Consider the following 18221-nt stretch of genomic DNA (forward strand, 5'->3'; position numbering starts at 1 on the left):
CCTTGAGGGTGGGGCTCCCCTACATGGGGGACACCCCTGTATCACATGGCACTCCTTGCACGCATCAGTATTGCATATGGGCCATGCTTTAGCACACTTCAGCACACAGGTCAGGAGACCCGGGGTTTGAACCTTGGACCTCCCATGTGGTAGGCAGATGCTCTATTCATTGAGCCAAATCCATTTCTCCAGGGTTTCTCTTGATGCTACCAAGCTCATCAACATGTGGCGTGCTGAGTAAACACCAGTTCCCCTACCCTCATGGCTCACTCTGCCAGGTATAATGTCTTACTGGCTACTCACTGCTGCCTCTATTAAATCTTTGCACTGAATGCCACTGGGCTTGACCTTTGTATTAGCTTGGGTCCTAACTGGGAAATAAACAATGCCCAAGATCAGCACCTGACTCAGAATGAGATAAATATTGCTGCTACTTTCCCACTGACTTGGTGCTCTCATTGACCAGAAGTTCATAGTCACTTTGCCTCTAACAAGTAGGGTTGTAAAGGAACCATTAAGTTCAGGACATCAGTTAGAGTCCATTTAAGAAAGGCTAGGCTTTAACCCACCAAAGTTTTCATTTCCTTCTTCATATAGCAGGAGAGAGAACAGGAAAAGAGCTGCTGTTTCTGGGAACAAGGCCCAGATATCAATTTGTTTTTCTGATAGGTTGTTATTGTTTTGTTTTGTTTTTTTTTCCACCTTCCTCATGTGGCTGGATAGCTAAATAGGGTCTGGAGGCTATTCACACATCGCTGACCTACCAAGACCTTCCATGAACGCAACTATTTCCGCTGTCTTCTCACTGAGAAGCCGTTCCTTATCACTGGAGCAGTCTGAAACTAACTGTGTGATTTTGGTGTGGTAGGGTGGAGGAGGCCCCATCCATGCCCGCAATCGAAGCAAAAAGAACTTCCTATGTGAATGGGCCTAGGGAGTAAAAATCCTCAGCAAAAAAGAATGTATTTTTGCTGGTTATTTTCCACTGCGTGTTTTCAGAGTGCTATAGGGAAAAGTAGCTAGTTTAGGAAAGAACTCAGGTATTCAAAGTCCCTTGGTCAAATAGCATCTTCAGGAATCTTGCTTACCCATCTTTAGCATCTCAGTTTCAAAATAATTGAGTTGCTTGCACCCTAGTCTCCTAGGAATTGGAATATCATCTTTCCTCACTGTAACTCACTCTCTGCTTTTTATCGTGGTCACTTGAATGGACTTAGGGTCTTTATGCTGACACTATCCTTTATTTTTGTCAGCCACTGTTTCCTTAGTCCTGAGACGGTTGACCAGTTAGATTAGTGATTGCTCTATCACTTATTGTAGGGCACCCTTGATCATGGATGTAGGGGTACATGTGACCAACTCGTAGACTCACCTTCTAGTCTAGGACCTGTCATTATAGTCATTTTTAAATCTCCGATAACTGATCCTTAATCTTGCCTCTGTGAGTTGTCACAGACCTCTCCCTGATCCATCATTCCCTCTCCTGATCTACTTCTGTCTAGTCTGTCCCCGGAGTTCTGGTAATATCACCAAGAGGAATTTCTACTCTGTACCACAGTCCCATGGGAAATCACAGGGAAAGAGTCAAGTCTTTGGGGTCAAACAGACCTGAATTTCTAGTCCAGTTGTACTATTTTTTATTGAATGTTATTTCACTTCTTTTATGTGAGTCTTCTCATCTATACAGACTGGGTCAGTAATATTAACTTATAAAGTGGTTTTTAAGGTATAAAGAGTTTATTTCAGGTGAATATAAATACTAGTGCAAATCTATCTCTGGATGGATTGATCCTCTCTTCTTCCTTCCCTCCCTCTCTGCTGCTCTTCCTTCCTTTCTTCCAACAAAAATTATTGAGGGGGAGTGGATGTGGCTCAAGTATTTGAGTACCCACCTCCCACATGGGAGGCCCCTGGTTCAGTTCCCAGTGCCTCCTAAAGAAAAAATAAATAGGCAACAAGCAGACAATGAGCAAAAAGCAACCAGCAGACAAGAAGAAAAAAAACGAGCAGACAGAAAGTGCAAACAATGAGCAAACAGACAAAGGAGCCATCTTGGGGGGGGGGGCAGGTAAAAAAATTAAACTAATGGCCTTCTGTAATTGGTCATTAAAAAGAAAGTTATTGAGTGCCAGGCCCTGTGCTGTGTACTAAGGGCATAGCTTTCAAAACAATCACAGCCTAGTGCTGGAAACAGAGGTGCAAATCAATAACTTCATTCTGTAAATGCCATAATGGAAGTGTCTATGCAGTGCTAGGAGAGTGAGGAGACAGGCACTGAGTTCTTTCACCACCAGCTAAGTGAGAGCTTCCAAGTAACAAAGAGTAGAATGAATTGCTCAGAATCTCCTGCAGAGGGTGCCTTCAATCAATACTTGATATGCATGAACAGAAGATTAGTATTACAAAAGAAATTCTGCTCATCCCCCTACACTTCAACATCCTCACAACTCATGTCTCCTCTATGCATTTAACCACTTAGATGTATTTCTACTGTTTATCCATCACTCTTTACAATATGGTTGTTGGATCTGGACAATGAACATGCTTCTCTGTGCTCCTCAAACTAATAAAGATCTCTCTACTGGCTTCCAAATGTTACTTTTTCTGCCAGTGGAATCCTATAAATTGAGGTATTTAAAAAGGAAAAAGAATGATATATTTGCGTGTGTGAATGATGACTCATTCTTGTAAATACACATGTTCACATTCTTCAGATGCCTGATTAAGAGCAGGTAATTCATCCCTTACCTTCCTTCACATGGGAAAGGTAGCAGGCAATACTACTTGATCTTAGATCGAAGCATAAAGTCCCTTCCAACATGGGCAACAGGAAGAGAGTTGAAGACTTACATCATGAACACAGCTAATCTAGAAAATTGAGAGGAACCCCCTTCCCTTTTTCCCTCAGTAACAGTGTTTATTGCCAGTATTAGGTGGGGAGTTGCTTCATTTTTCTATTTAATAGCCTTAAAGGCACAGTTGGTGGTGGTGATTAAAGCATCTTCAGAATAGAGGCTGTTAAGTTTGGTATTGTGGTCTGAAGTGTAAGCTCCTCACTGAATCATAATATGAATGATGTCAGGACTTCCTTACCTTCCCCAGCATTTCTGCCTGGAAGAGGTGAGCTTACTTAGCTGTCCTGGGTCATGGCTGAGAGGTACCACCATCTCATTTTCTCAGGCAAGAGGCAGAGGATGATGTAATCTGTGGATGTGACTGGTGGCTTACTTTCCCTTAGAGGGAAAGTGCTTGTAATCCTTTGCCTTTGGGGAAAGATTGTTATGACTATTTGTGATTAATAGCATAATTCACAATTGAGATTACAGGATGATGAAAAGCAAGCTTGATTCATTTGAAAGTCAGCAAGAATTGGATGTGATTTGGCCAGATTGTAATAATTTGACACAGTGCTTTCACAGAAATTACGTCATTTGGCTCGAACTGCAACATGCTGCTGTAGGCAGGGCAAGAATTATCATTCTAATTTATAGGTGAAACAGCTGCATCTCCCCAGAAATGAGGTGCTTTTCCCAAGTTCTCCTAGATAGGATGTCACATGACTGGATCTCAACCCTATCTTTTCTGACTTTGAATATATTGCTTTTCTGCCAAACCATATTACCCCTTCAGTGAAACTATGCCCATGACCATACACTCTACATTTTAGTATAGCTGAATTATTTCAACTAAGTCCTTATAAAACAACCAGCATATAGTCTAAATTCAACTATATTTGGGTATGTCCTACCCAAAATTAGCAGATATGTTTAGAAACAAGCAAAATTAACTTTTGCAGAAAAATGTACAACTCATTGAAAAAGTTATTAAAATTGAGTACCATATTTGCTCTAACTCATACTCAGATGCCTGGAATACTTCTGTTAAAGAGAAAGCACCTGCTGTAGGATTGCTTTATGGTACGATACAGGGAAAACACCATAAACCCTTTTTTTTTTTAAGATTTTTTAAAAAAATTTCTCTCCCCTTCCTGCCCGCCTCCCTCGCCCCCCAGTTGTCAGCTTTCCATGTCCATTTGCTGTGTGTTCTTCTGTGTCCACTTGTATTCTTGTCAATGGCACTGGGAATCGGTGTCTCCTTCGGTTGCATCATCTTGCTGTGTCAGCTGTCTGTGTGTGGTGCCACTCCTGGACAGGCTATGCTTTCTTCGTGCAGGGCAGCTCTCCTTATGGGGCACACTCTTTGCGCATGGGGCTCCTACGTGGGGGACACCCCTGAATGGCAAGGCACTCCATGCACACATCAGCACTGCGGGTCGGCCAACTTCACAACATGGGTCAGAAGGCCCTTGGTTTGAACCTTGGTCCTCCCATGTGGTAGGCAGATGCTCTAACCATTGAGCCAAATCTGCTTCCTTATAAACCCTTTTTGATTCTCATGCCTGGAGAGAGAGACGGGAAATCGGTGCTTCCATCTCAATGATGGAAGCCAGAGCAACAATAAGGGAAGCCAAGGATGGCAGGCTGTCATCATAGCTTTATTTTAAATTTTTATTTAAAAATTAATAGCAATGTTTATGAGTCAATGAATTCAGTTCCATGTATTCCTTCCCCTCCCCCCTAACCAAGAATTGGGAAGATTAGTAGCAAAGAGACCACTTAGTGGTAGCGGCTACTTCCTAGGAAATGAGAAATGCCAAAATGACTTCTGTGACATCTAATAGTGAAAGACTTCCCCATTCTTAGTGTGGTCAAAAGCACCTGGGGTGCTTGGCAGAATTTCAGTTTAGAAAGTGTTCTCTCCAGTGATCCAGATTGAATTGGTGGGACTTAGGAATCTCAGGCTAGTACTCCAGATGGTTCTGATGGAGGTGATTCGAAGACCACACTTTAAAAAATTTCTAATGCAAATGGTGGCCATTCTTTAAAATTTTTGGTGTTTCTGCTTTCTTGCTAAGTGTCGGTAAAGAAAGTAGATATCATCAATTTAAAAGGTCATAATTAGTACTTAATCATGAATTAATATTGTAAGGTACATCATTTTTATGTCACAGCAAAAACAATGTACTAAATTAAAGGATAGTAACACTTAATTTTGCCTTATTAAAAGAAAATTGACTTCTGGATGGGTGAATTAATGGGGTTCTATAGCTAATAATTCAGTCTACATTCTATTGTTTCTTTAAAATGGATTGATCATACTTTGCCCTATTTTGTGTTTGCAATAAAAATGTGTAGTGATACTGATGCTCTTTTCAGGACAGGGTGTGGGCCAATGTGGGGAAGAGCCTGAACTGCATCATCGCTATGGTGGATAGGCTGACTGAAACAAACGGCGGCAGTGAGGGCAGCGGCAGCAGCAAAGATGGAGGACAGGACCCTGCGCAAGCCGACTCCATCACATCTCACCCAAAGGGTAAGGAATCATTTTTTTCCCCCAATCATTGGCTGAGTAAATAAAAGGAAAAAAGTCATGACAAAATGAGATAGAAAAAGAGGAGTCAATAGTGCCTTTGATGAAAGTGCTGATAGCATGCTTTTCCACTGCTCTGGCTTGGATGATGGAAGGCTATTTATCAAATTGCATCTCAGTTGTGTTTATAGAACTGCTTGCAATGCTTTTTTTTTTTCTTTTTCTTTTCTTTTGCTACATAAAAACCTTCCTGAAAGAAAAACAACATTTCTTTTAAAGGGTCTGACATAGTTTAATCTACATTTACAGATCCTCCAAAACTTTATTAGTGAGAAAAACAAGCAACTGCCTTCAACTCTTAACAACTCTGGTATCTATCAGGATGTTGTATCTCAAAATGGTTCCTGAACAGAATACAATATGATAGAATGCTTTTTGCTTTATTTGAGAAATATTTTTGTGAATTATCTTAAACACATATAGAATGGTTTGATTCTGAGGAATATGCCTATGCATTATTCTAAAGACATATATAAGGCTATGTTTTCATAGATACATGTATAAGTACACCTGGATATACATATACACAAGCACATCTGAGTGTATGTGTGTCTATGGATAGATATAAACAGATACTTTCAAACGTATGACTTATTAGAAGATTGGCTAACAAATATAATGAGCAAAATTTTGACCATGGTTTTGTCCATGTAAGTGACAAATAGGATGTAGTTTTTGTTAAAATTTTTGTTATTAATTTGATTAATGTTGAAAACAAAAACCAAGATGAAATTTTCTGCCTTTCTTTATGAATATATGACCTGCTGTTTGAGTTGTGACAGCTCTTTTACTGGGGATCTTAAGCATTTGGAAAAGTTTGGAGAGTTCTATCCTACCCTTTTCTTCTGAATCTGTTTTTCTTTTTGCTTTAAGCAAATGAGTCATAAGAAAATATGAGCACTTATAAAATTAAATTTATGTTTTCACAATTTGTTTTCCTGATTTTTCATTACTCACATTTTCATCAAGAGTTTTAATTATATGAAACATCAATCTCTCACCACCTGATGAACTGTAGAACAATTTCTAAATCAAATTTGTAAACTATGGCTTTTTGAAGTTTTCTTATTGTGGATGGTCCCTTTTCCTCTACAGTACATTCACAGAGGTGAAAAGTTTACGCTAATCTTCATGTTCATGCTTACCTTGTCTAACTATATATAGATATTTTATTTTTTAATAATATCAGTTTTATTAGTTAACAAATTGAGTCCAGTTCTGTAAATTTACATAAATCAAAAAGAAAGTCTGTCGTAACTATGCCATAAAGAAATAGAGTATTTCCATTTGCTTTAATTGAACATTTATTGACTATCAACTATAAGTCAGACAATGTGATGGGCTCTGGTAAACGAAGTAAGTATGCAGAATTCATTTTAGTGATTTATTCTATCCATTGATAGGTTTTGAAGACATATTTTTTTAGTAGAAACAAACTAAAGGACACTGCAATTTGTTGCATTTTTTTCTGTCAATACTCCCAAAAATTCTCATTGAAGAGAATAAAATTCAAAAATAATATGAAAGAACGATACATTTTATTTTTATTCATAACTTGCATTTATCAGAAAATTGTATCTACATGATCAAAAATACATTTTAAAAATTCAAAATATTTGGTTAGTAAATTATCTGTAAAATTAGATGAATCATTTTTATTTGAAATGAGGCATTTTTGAAAATAGTCTAAAATCAGATAGAAGTTTTAGCAAATGAGTCAGCTTTGTGGATGGTTAGAGTCGAATTACAGCATATTGCCTTCTAACTGATTTTTTATATCATTATATATATCATTATATATATTTTTTATGATTTTATTTATTTATTGTCCTTGTTTATTTTATCAATTCTTTTTTGTGTGATAGATAGCATTTTAGCAGTTAAGACAATATAAAATAAATATTACATTGTACTGAAGATGATTTAATATAGTAAATATTGTCACTTCAAAGTTAAAGCTTTTTATCATTTTGCAGGTTATAAAATTGTGTACTGAGTAAATGTTATGAAAAGTATACTAGTATTAATACATAAAAGAAAATGTTTAGCACAGAATGTAAATAAATATTTTACAAATGAATCTCTGCTCAGGTATACTTAAGTATATTATAAATGTCACTGCATATTTGGATGAGGACTGATTAGTTCTGTCTATTATTCTTATAATAGTGTTTCTCTTAAATTAGAAAAAAATGCACTCTTTCTACACTGACTTTTGTCTTATAAGACAATGGAGTAAAGAAATTAGTAATGGTCTTTTGATCTAATATAAAAGCAGATGAATCATCTAGAATCATGTATTTATCAATACTATTTCTCAAACAATTTCTGATAAAGAGATATGGGATATCTGTTCACTGATGATATGTAACCCGATTCGCCTATATTTATAAATTTTATATTAAAAAAGATAGAAAATTTGTGAAAAAACAAATAAGATTATATATGGCTCTACTTTCTTATATCAACCAGACTTAATCATTTTGAACATTTCCAGCATATGTACACATGCACATGCACACATATATTTTAACCAAATGAGTATACAGTTTAAATACAGATGTATGTGGAGGGTTTTTGGTTGTTTTTTTATTGGAAGTACCGAGAAATGAACCCAGGACCTCATACATGGGAAGCAGGTGCTCAACCCCGAGCTACATTGCTCCACAATGAGAGGTGGTTATTTTGTTTGTTTTTATAAGGTACTGGGGTTTGAACTCAGGACCTCAGATATGGGAACCAGGTACTTAACCACTTGAGCTACATCTGAGCCCCTAGATGTATGTTTTGAAATCCTGCTTTTACATTTGACATTATGTTATGAATATTCCTCATAAGCATCCTCTGGAAAATGAGAATAGAAGATATAACTATAAATTAATCCATCCAAAGAGAAAACACTATTTTAGACATCTGGTTATTCTCAATAATGCTGCAATTAAAACATAAGCATCTTTGAATATATGTCTTTAACTATATGTCGTGTATTTTCTCCTAAGTTAGAATACTAGATGTGGAATTACTAATACTTAGTCTGAGTTAGGAATACTTACTGTATATATTTTTTAACTTTTCATTTTGAAATAATTTTTGACTTACAGAATGGTTTCAGAAATGGTACAAAGGGTTCTCAGGCACCCTTCATCTTGCTTACCCCAATGTCACCATCTTAAACAACCACAGAACAATGTTCAAAACTAAGAAATTAACTCCAGTACGAGATGAGGAACTAAACTATAGACCTTATTTGGATTTCACTAGTATTTCCACTAATAATCGAATATTAAGTTCTACAAATATTTTAAATCAATTTCTGGAATTTTCGTTGTTTCACATAATTTTTATTATTGTGTTTTATATTGTGATACATTTTTACATCCCACAGGTTAAGTTAACCCAAGGAGAGTCAGTTTTTATTTCCTCACCACCATCCCTTATTTTCACGTTTAGAACCAGGGTTTTACAATCTATCTTTTATTAATTTCATAAATTTCTCTATGGGATTAATACAAACAGTGCTGAGAAAATTAAAACTTTCTCTACTGTTCTGAACACAAATAGAATAACTGTCTCAGACTTTTATAGCTTATAAAATATTCATGTATTTTCTTAATGAACAAAGATTGTTCTTTCACTTTTAGGACAGATAAATACATTTATGAAACATCTACTGTATATGTAGCAACCCCTGCCTTTAATTTCATAGTAAATTGGGAAATTATAAATAAAATCATTGAATATATGAATCTTCAATTTTGATGTGATCCTAAAGATTATATAGTTAAACTTTCTAAATTATTTTATGAACCTCAAGTACAACATCTCTGCCAATTTTCACCTAGCCTATGATATATCTCCAGTGACAGAAAATCATTTTTATTTTCTATTGCTCTATATGCCAGGTGTTGATCCAAAAATATTTCCTTTAATTTTACCCACTAGCCCAGATCTAATCCTTTGCAACAAACACAAGTTAACTTCCTTTTTTTTGCACGTTATAATGTAGTATGTACCTAAAAACAATCATCATGTTCTTTTGGAATTGTCACTCATTGGTCATTTTTCAAAGGAATGACTCTAAGAAATTCCAATGGTTGCTTTTCTTTGAGCCTTCTTTGTTTGTCTTGGTGGCTCCCAGAACTAAGCAGAGTGATCCCAATGCAGTTCCATAATTAGAGTTACACAGGAGGGCCACTACTTTCAGATACTGTTCTATTAATGACATCTAAACTCACATTAGCTATTTTGAGAATCAAATCTTAATATTAACTCTGTTATCTGTAAATTTGACCTATCCTTCAGACTTTGAGATTTCAGATGCATTTAAATAACTATTTCAAATTCAAAAAAATAAAAGAACAGAAAAAGGCAGCTCAACAAGTTATGAAAGCATTACTCCTAAAAAGTTCTGTCCAGTCACTTCTATATCATCTAATTCCAACTACTAACCCAATTGTTCCTTTAGTGTCCAGAAAGATAAATGACACAGATTAGTCAAATGACATAGCCAAGGTCTCCTTATTAATATAAAAAAATGAAGAAGAGAAAAAAATGCTTAATCATATTCATATCTCACAAACCAAACCCCGTATTCTTTTTTTTTACCATTAGCATTAATACAGTACCAAGTTTGTTTTTGCCGCAAAAACTTTGCAATGTTGTTAACTATAGACTATAAATTACATTATTTATATTTTCCCATATATCACCACATTCTTAACATCTTGTAGTAGAGCATACCTATATTATAAACCACAGTCCTCATCTGCTGCCCAAAATCATTGTTATACATCCCCTATATTATCTTCCAGCTGTCCTCCAACTAATATTTATCTCCCTAGACTACTCATTTCAGCCACAATCACATCCATAAATCAATAGTTTGTTACATTCATTATAATATGATATGTCAAGTCCAACCATTACCACATATTTACATTTGATCTTATTAAACATTCTGCATATATCCAGCATCATCTCCCCCTTCTCATCCCACAGTCTATCTTGCACAAAACTACACTTCAGAGTCCAATTCCGTAAGTGAGACCATACAATATTCATCCTCTTGTGTCTGGTTTATTTAACTCAACATAATATCCTAAAGTTACTTTCATGTAGTCATGTGCTGCTCCAACTGATTTCTTCTTATTGTTGAATTATAATCCATCGTATGAATTTACCACATCTTGCTTAGCCATTCTTCTGTTGACGGACACTAGGTTGTTTTTATCTTTTTGTGATTGTGAATAATGCTGCTATGAACATCGGTGTGCAAATATCTGTTCATGTCCTTGCTTTCAGATCTTCTGAATATATTCCTAATAGTGAGATTGCCGAATCATCTGGCAGGTCTATATTTAGTTTCCTGAGAAACTGCCAAATAGTCTTCCACAGAGCCTGCACAATTTTACACTCACATTAGCAGTGAAAGAATTTTCCTATTTCTCCACATCCTCTCTAGCACTTTTAGTTTTTTTGTTTTGTTTTTAAATAATGCCATTCTGTATGATGTGAAATGATATAGTTAGTGATGTCTGACACATTTTCTTGTGTCTTTTGGCCATTTGTATTTCCATTTTGGAAAATTTTCTATTCAATTTTTTTTCACATTTTTCAGTTGGGTTACTTGTCATTTTTGTCATTAAGTTGTATTATCTCTTTATATAATATAACATGGAGATAAATCCTTTATGAGACATTTGGTTTCTGAAGATTTTTTCCCATTAAGTTGGCTGTCTTTATACTTTCTTAACAAAATTGTTTGAAATGGAAGTGTTTAAATTTGAGGCAGTCCTATTTATCTATTTTTTCTTTTGTTGCTCATGTTTTCAGTGTAAGGTCTAAGAAACCCCACCAACCACAAGATCTTGAATATATTTCCAGACATTTTCTTATAGGAGTTTTGTGGTTCTAGTTTTTATACTTAGGTCCTTAATCCATTTTGAATTAACTTTTGTACAAGATGTAACATAGAGGTCCTCTTTCTTTCTTTCAGATATGGATATCCTTTTTTCCAAGTACCATTTTTTTAATAGGCTGTCCTAACCCAGCTGATTGGGTTTGACAGCCTTGTCAAAAATCACTTGACCATAGATGTGAGGGTCTATTTTCAAACTCTTGCTTTGATTCCATTGGTCAGTCTGTCTACCTTTATGCCAACACCATGCTGTCTTTATCATGGTAGCTAGAAATGCTTTAAAGTCAGGAAGTGAGAGTCCTCCATTTTTCTTTTTAAAGATATTTTGGCTATTCAGAGATGCTTACCCTTCTAGATAAATTTGATAATTGACTTTTCCAATTCTATACAGAAGGATATTGGAATTTTTATTGAGATTGCTTTAAATCTGTGGATCAGTTTGGATAGAACTGGCATCTTAATGATATTTAGTCTTACAGCCTGTGAACACAAAATATCCTTCCATTTATTTAGATCAACTTTGATTTCATTGAACAATGTTTTATAGTTTTTTGAATACAGGTCCTTTATGCCTTCTGTTAAATTTATTCCTACATATTTGATTCTTTTAATTGCTATTATAAATGGAATTTTTTCTGACTTTTCTGATGTATAAATTGCTCATTAATAGTGTATAGAAATGCTTTTGATTTTTGTATCCCACCACTTTGCTCAAATTGTAAGTTCTAATAGTTTTCTTTGTGTGTGTGTGTTTTTCAGAATTTTCTAAATATAGGCGGTATCATCAGTGAATAACAAAAGTTTTACTGCTACCTTTCCAATTTGGATGCCTTTTATTTCTTTTTGTTGCCTAATTGCTCTAGCTACTACTTTTAGCACCATTTGGAATAACAATGGAGAGAGAGGGCATCCTTGTCTTATTCCTGATCTCAGTGGGAAAGCTTTCAGTCTTTTACTGTTGAGTGAAATGTTAGCTGTGGGTTTTATCATATTGAGAAAGTTTCCTTCTATTCCTATCATTCACAGTGTTTTTTATCAAGAAAGTATGCTATATTTTATCAAATGCCTTTTCTGCATTCATTGAAATGATCATGAAATTTTTCTTCTTCATTTACTAATGTGGTATATTACTCTGATTGATTTTCTTATGTTGAACCACATTTGCATACCTAGTATAAAGCCCACTTGATCATGATGTATAATTTTTTAAATACGTTTTTGGATTCAGTTAACAAGTATTTCCTTGAGGATTATTGCATTTATATTCATTTAAAAAATTGGTCTATAATTTTCTTTTTTTGTAATATCTTTATCTGGCTTTGGTATTAGAGTGATATGGGCTTCATAGTGTGAGTTTGGTAACATTCCCTCCTGTTCAGTTTTTTGGAAGAGTTTGAGCAAGATTTTGTATTAGAGTTTCTTTATTTCGTTGTTAAAATTCACCTGTGAAACTATCTGGTCCTGGACTTTTCATTTTGGGGAGGTTTTTGATGACTTTCAGTTTCTTTACTTGTGATCAGTTTGTTGAGGTCTTCAGTTTTCTAGAGTCAGTGTGATTTGTTGATATGCTTCCAGAAATTTGTCCATTTTGTGAACATTGTCTAGTAGATGGCATACAGTTGTTCATAGTATCATTTAACGATCTCTTTTATTTCTCACAGATCAGAAATGCCATCCTTCTTATTTCTGATTTTATTTATTTGCATCTTATCTCTTTTTTTCTTTATTAATCCAGCTAAGGATTTATCCATTTTGTTGATTCTCTTGAAGAACCAACTTTTAGTTCTGTTGATTTGCTCTATTGTCATTTTATTCTTCATTTCATTTATTTCTGCTCCAATCTTTGTTATTCCTTTTGGCTGCCTTGGGTTTCGTTGGCTGTTCTTTTTCTATTTCCTCCAGGTATGTAGTTAGTTCTTTGATTTTAGTTCTTTCTTCTTTTTTAATGTAGGCATTTAGGGCTATATATTTCTCTCCCAGCACTGCCTTTGCTGTATCCCATAAGTTTTTATATGTTGTGTTCTTGTTTTCATTTATCATGTGGTACTTACCAATTTCTCTTACAATTTCTTCTTTCACACATTGAATATTTAAGATTGTATTGTTTAATCTCCATATTTGCAACTTTCCCTTTTTCTGATTGTCATTAATTTCCAACTTTATTCCATTATGATCAGAGAAAGTGTTTTGTATAATTTCAATGTCTTTTTTTTTTTAGGAGGTACCAGGGATTGAACCCAGGACCTCATACATGGAAAGAAGGCACTCAATCACTTGAGCTACATCCACTCCTCTCGATGTTTTTAAATTTATTGAGATCTGACTTATGTCCCTGCATATGGTCTATCCTGGAAAATATCCATGAGCACTGGAAAAGAATATATATTTTGCTATTTTGGGTTGTAATAGTATATATATAAATGTATATTTGGTCTAGTTTTTTTTTTTTAACTGCATTTAAGCACCACTATATGCCAGACATTTTTAAATATTAAGGGAATGAGAATGATTCAGACACAGCCTATCTCAAGTCCAGAGAAAGAGCTGGATGTTTAAACAATTGACTACAGTATGATGTCCTTTTGAGTACACACTAATAAATACCTGTTTCTTTCACCCATCATATCTTCCTCAGTTTTATTACATTCCTATTTAATAAATATGCCCTGTCTATGCATAGAAGTAAAATTAAAATAATGGGAAACAGCTAAATATAAATGTGTGGGGCACAATCACTAAAAATCACTAAAAGAAATAACATTTTTTAATTACTACCCTTTGGGGCCATGTCTTCAACCAGCTATATATCCATCCATAGATATTATCACATGACTTATGTTTCTCCATCTTTCATAAGCATACCATGATGTGCCTAATAAAGGGTCAAATATCCCATGTCATTGTGTTGTGGAATTTAAGAGAAGTTCAATTATTTGAGAATAGAGAGGCCAGGACTCAGGAATGATTTTGAGAAGGAAAAATGGTTTATTGACGGCCGGCCGGACTCGGGAGCTTTCTGTTTGAATCCCGAGCCCCGAACAAGCTTTTCAAACGTCTTTTATACAGAGAGGAAAGGCCAAATCGTCCCTTTCAGTTCTCAATAGGCTTCAATTAGCATATATCTCTTCCACATCTTAGGTAAGCTTTTAGCAAGGACTCCAGACATTTTAGATAAGCCTTGGTTTTTGCATTTCCCCTAAATACTTAAAGTTTATAGCCCTTGCTTTGTTAAACATTTCCTGGGACTGGAGCCTGCTGGTCCCTAAGAGCAGGACTGCAGCCTCTTACCGTTTCACACCCACAAGTCAAACAACTTAGTTATCTCTGAAGAGACAAAGAGCCTTCCACCCATAGCCCACATCATTCCCCCCCTTTGTCAAAGTTTACTTGCTAAGCTTTGGCATAATTATTGTTGTAGCTATGAGGTGGATGACTGTTTGTTGTCTTGACTGATTATTTATCAGTCTTTAGTACAGCATCAAGGACCGTTTTTAGAAGTTTAGAACTTTTCATTCTGGACAGCAGAATCTTGGGCAGGGGCCTCCCGCAGTTATTCTGCTGCCACTGGCACTCACGTGGATTTCCAGTCAGGTTCCAGATCCATCTATTACTTTTATTTTACTCTTAAAGAGTTTACACCTTTAATTTAAAAGGGATGCTGAAGGGAGACGATCTCTTTTCTGTAACTGCTTCCTGCTGGCCATGGGCTGTAGTCATTGCCTAATAAGGTGTAAAACTCTTTAATTTATTCTAACTGGAGGAAGATGGATCTGGCATTCTGTACGAAGTTGGATGAAGTTTTCATATGGTTAATAAGATGTTCACTCTGAAAGAAACAAACTTAATTAAAAATTTGGAATACCCGTTTTTAAAAGAGGACACATTGGATTACAGAGATAGACAAGATTAGATGCCTATAAAGATGGCATTCCTTAAAAGCTGGTGGGAACAGCATATATATTCTTTTTTAAGTTATCCATCTTTAGAGAGAAATTGCAACAGACACTTAGCTTTGTCTGAAGACACATTCCAAGCTGTTCAATGATTGACACTCATTCACTCTGTCAGATGCTCCTGGTGAACTGGCACTCCTTGGGCAACTGGCTTCACTCAGGATTAGAACACTAATTTGGAAATACTCTTAGTTTTCACCTGTGGGAGTGATCAGAACTACAGAATAAAGATTTTATACACCTTGGTTTTCATTGTACAATTTCTAGCAATTTTGACTTGTTCAATAGGTGACTCACCATCAGCAAGCAAGCCTCACTTTTGCTAACTGAGTCTGGCTGAGACTGCCACCTTATTCTATAGACATGTTATTAACTGTTTAGAAAATGATTTTACCAGGAATTTAACATGTCTAATATACTTCTGCACTTGATCCAAAATAGAAAAGATAACATTACAATTATTAGGCATATATTTAGTACAGGATAAAAGTACAGCACTTAATATTAACTAATGTATTACTTAATGCATAAGGATTCAGTGTTGCCATTATTAGTTTTGAGTTTCAGGTTTGTAATACTTTACATGTTATCTCTCCATGAGAGCAGGCCATAATGCCAATTGTGTTTAAGTTTTACTTACAGTCTCCTGGTATCATGGCTCCACTTAGCATGTTCTTCAACGCAGTGAGCAAGTTGCAGCATCCTTCCAGTATTCCAGAGATTTTCCAGTATTCTACTAGCCTGGTGCATAGCGCTCTCTGGCACCATGGAACAGTGCCAGTCTGGAAGCGATATCCATTGTACACTTGGCTGTACCGAGTCATTATTGGCTGCAGGAGCTTGAAACTGCAATATAGTTTCCATCGACTTCAGGAGCAGAACCAGAGACTGATATAGCACATATTTTTAATTGAGGGGTCAGTGACCAGCCTAGCCAATAACTCACATGGAGAGGCCACCTGTAATGTATACAAGGCCTGGTTCGAATGCACAAGAGTTTGACAATGTTAAAGTTTATTCCTTGTTTTATATATATTTTAAACAACTTAACGCAATACATATATCAAATGACTATTTACTTACACAATTTTACTATGAAGATAACAGTAGGTATTTTACTTTAGTAATAGAGGAAAAATACTTTTCATTGTTAGATTGAAAACAGAATATTTCCAATAGAATCAAGACAACTTTTTATTACCATTTACTTAAATGTGTATTTTGCAGTGGCCTTCAGACAGGTTTATTATCATGAAGTTATTTCTGCTACCAATACCAATCTAAGTTTCTTTAGTTAACAATAACTTCTACAACTAGAACTATTTAAACATTTTCAGTTTGGAAGATGTTTTACAAACTCTTTATAATTGACTATAACCGCATTGACTAGACACCTCATGTTTAAATAAACTTACTAAATTACAATTACCAATGAAAGAAATTTACTCTTTATTTAAGAGAGCATATCTACAATCTTTTCCCTTTAGCCTAATTTCACCAATGTGAACTTACAATTTTCACTTACAATTTTCATTACTGTAAAGATTTTGTACATATGTTAATTTAGTTTATAAATTAACTATGGGAGATTACACTCAAGTTAAATAAAATTGAAACCATAATAGTTTATGCAAGGAATGTTCTCTTTTTCCCTTACAGGAAGCTGAAAACTTCTTTTCTTTAAGTTATCAAAATTATTAAATTAAAAGCATACGGACTACCAGGTTTTAAAACACATGCATACTGACTACCAGGTTTTAAAACACATTACACAATTACTTAATTTTTTTAAAATCATAACCCAGGAAAGATCTCTCCATAGTTTTTATGGACTTTCCTTTACTTACTGAAATTTGTTAATAGAGCCACTAATTACCTTATTTTGTTGGAAAGAAATCTTCTGGAAGAAAATAAGGCTCACCAGATTGTGGAGAAGAAAATACTTTATTCTCAATCTTGCAAGAAGGGGCGCAGAGCCAGATATGGCTGGTGCCCCGAACAAAGAAAAATGACACAATTTATACCCCTAAGCCTAGCATGCAAGCTCTTCCTGTTTTTCCATAGATTGGATACTTCAGAAGTTACAGCTTATCTGAGATTTAACTTTCCCACGCAAAAGTTTGATTTAACTGCTTCCTCTATCACATTCCAACCATTTTAGTTTTTACCTGCTCCCCCCTTTTTCAAATAAGGAATAGAATTTAGTGCTGAAATGGCACCGACTTAGTTAGCTCCTTCTTGGGCATCCTTCCACTGCCCATAGGACTGGCCTAAACTGGTCTCCTCCACTGCTGTCCAACCCGGGAGTGGGAGACTGAGGCAGCAGGCCGCCGGGTTACATCAACATTTTTCTTCTGTGAAAATTAACCTAATCTTTGTTTTGTTTTTTTCCAATTTATGGCTGACAAAGGTTTAAACTGGGAAATTACCAGGCAAACTGATTCTTAATTCCCTAGCCTAGTAGATAGGTTTAATCTGCCACACGAAGTCTTGCCTTAAAAGCTCTTGCAAAGAGGAGGCCCTTTCCCAATTGTTTCCATAATCAGATTTCTATGACTTTTTCATCCTGCTTAGTTCAATTTGGGCTTTAAGAATATTTATAAATATAACTGCATATTTAATTTTCAACAATTTGAGCAAATAGGCAGACATGAATAGTTTGGCACAACAACATGACTTTAGTTACTTTAAACTTTTCAAAGACTTTTGAAACTCTTCTTAACTTGCACTATGACCATGCAGCTTACCACAAGAATTTTCTTTCCCACTCAATGGATTGTAATAACCAAAATGTTCTCAATGCCTCAGCACCACTTTGTTTCAGAACTTTACACTTTACTTTGAAATCAGCAGAATTTTGGATAAGCCACAAGATTAACTTTATATATTTACCGAGGCTATTTGAAGCCTCAGGGAGACAG

At 35.3% G+C, this 18221-nt stretch overlaps 1 protein-coding gene across 18 annotated transcripts in view; it reads left to right on the plus strand.

Annotated features, from left to right (window-relative positions):
- Positions 1–18221, plus strand: part of INPP4B (inositol polyphosphate-4-phosphatase type II B) — a 902865-nt gene that overhangs the window by 778767 nt on the left and 105877 nt on the right. For all 18 annotated transcript variants that reach the window (XM_058287497.2, XM_058287349.1, XM_058287627.2 and 15 more), the window contains one exon: positions 5217–5373. In XM_058287497.2, coding sequence (XP_058143480.1) covers positions 5217–5373 — 157 coding nt within the window. The remainder of the gene's footprint in view (positions 1–5216; positions 5374–18221) is intronic.

This window comes from Dasypus novemcinctus, chromosome 1 (assembly GCF_030445035.2).
Source record: "Dasypus novemcinctus isolate mDasNov1 chromosome 1, mDasNov1.1.hap2, whole genome shotgun sequence".
Classification (NCBI taxonomy): Eukaryota; Metazoa; Chordata; class Mammalia; order Cingulata; family Dasypodidae; genus Dasypus; species Dasypus novemcinctus.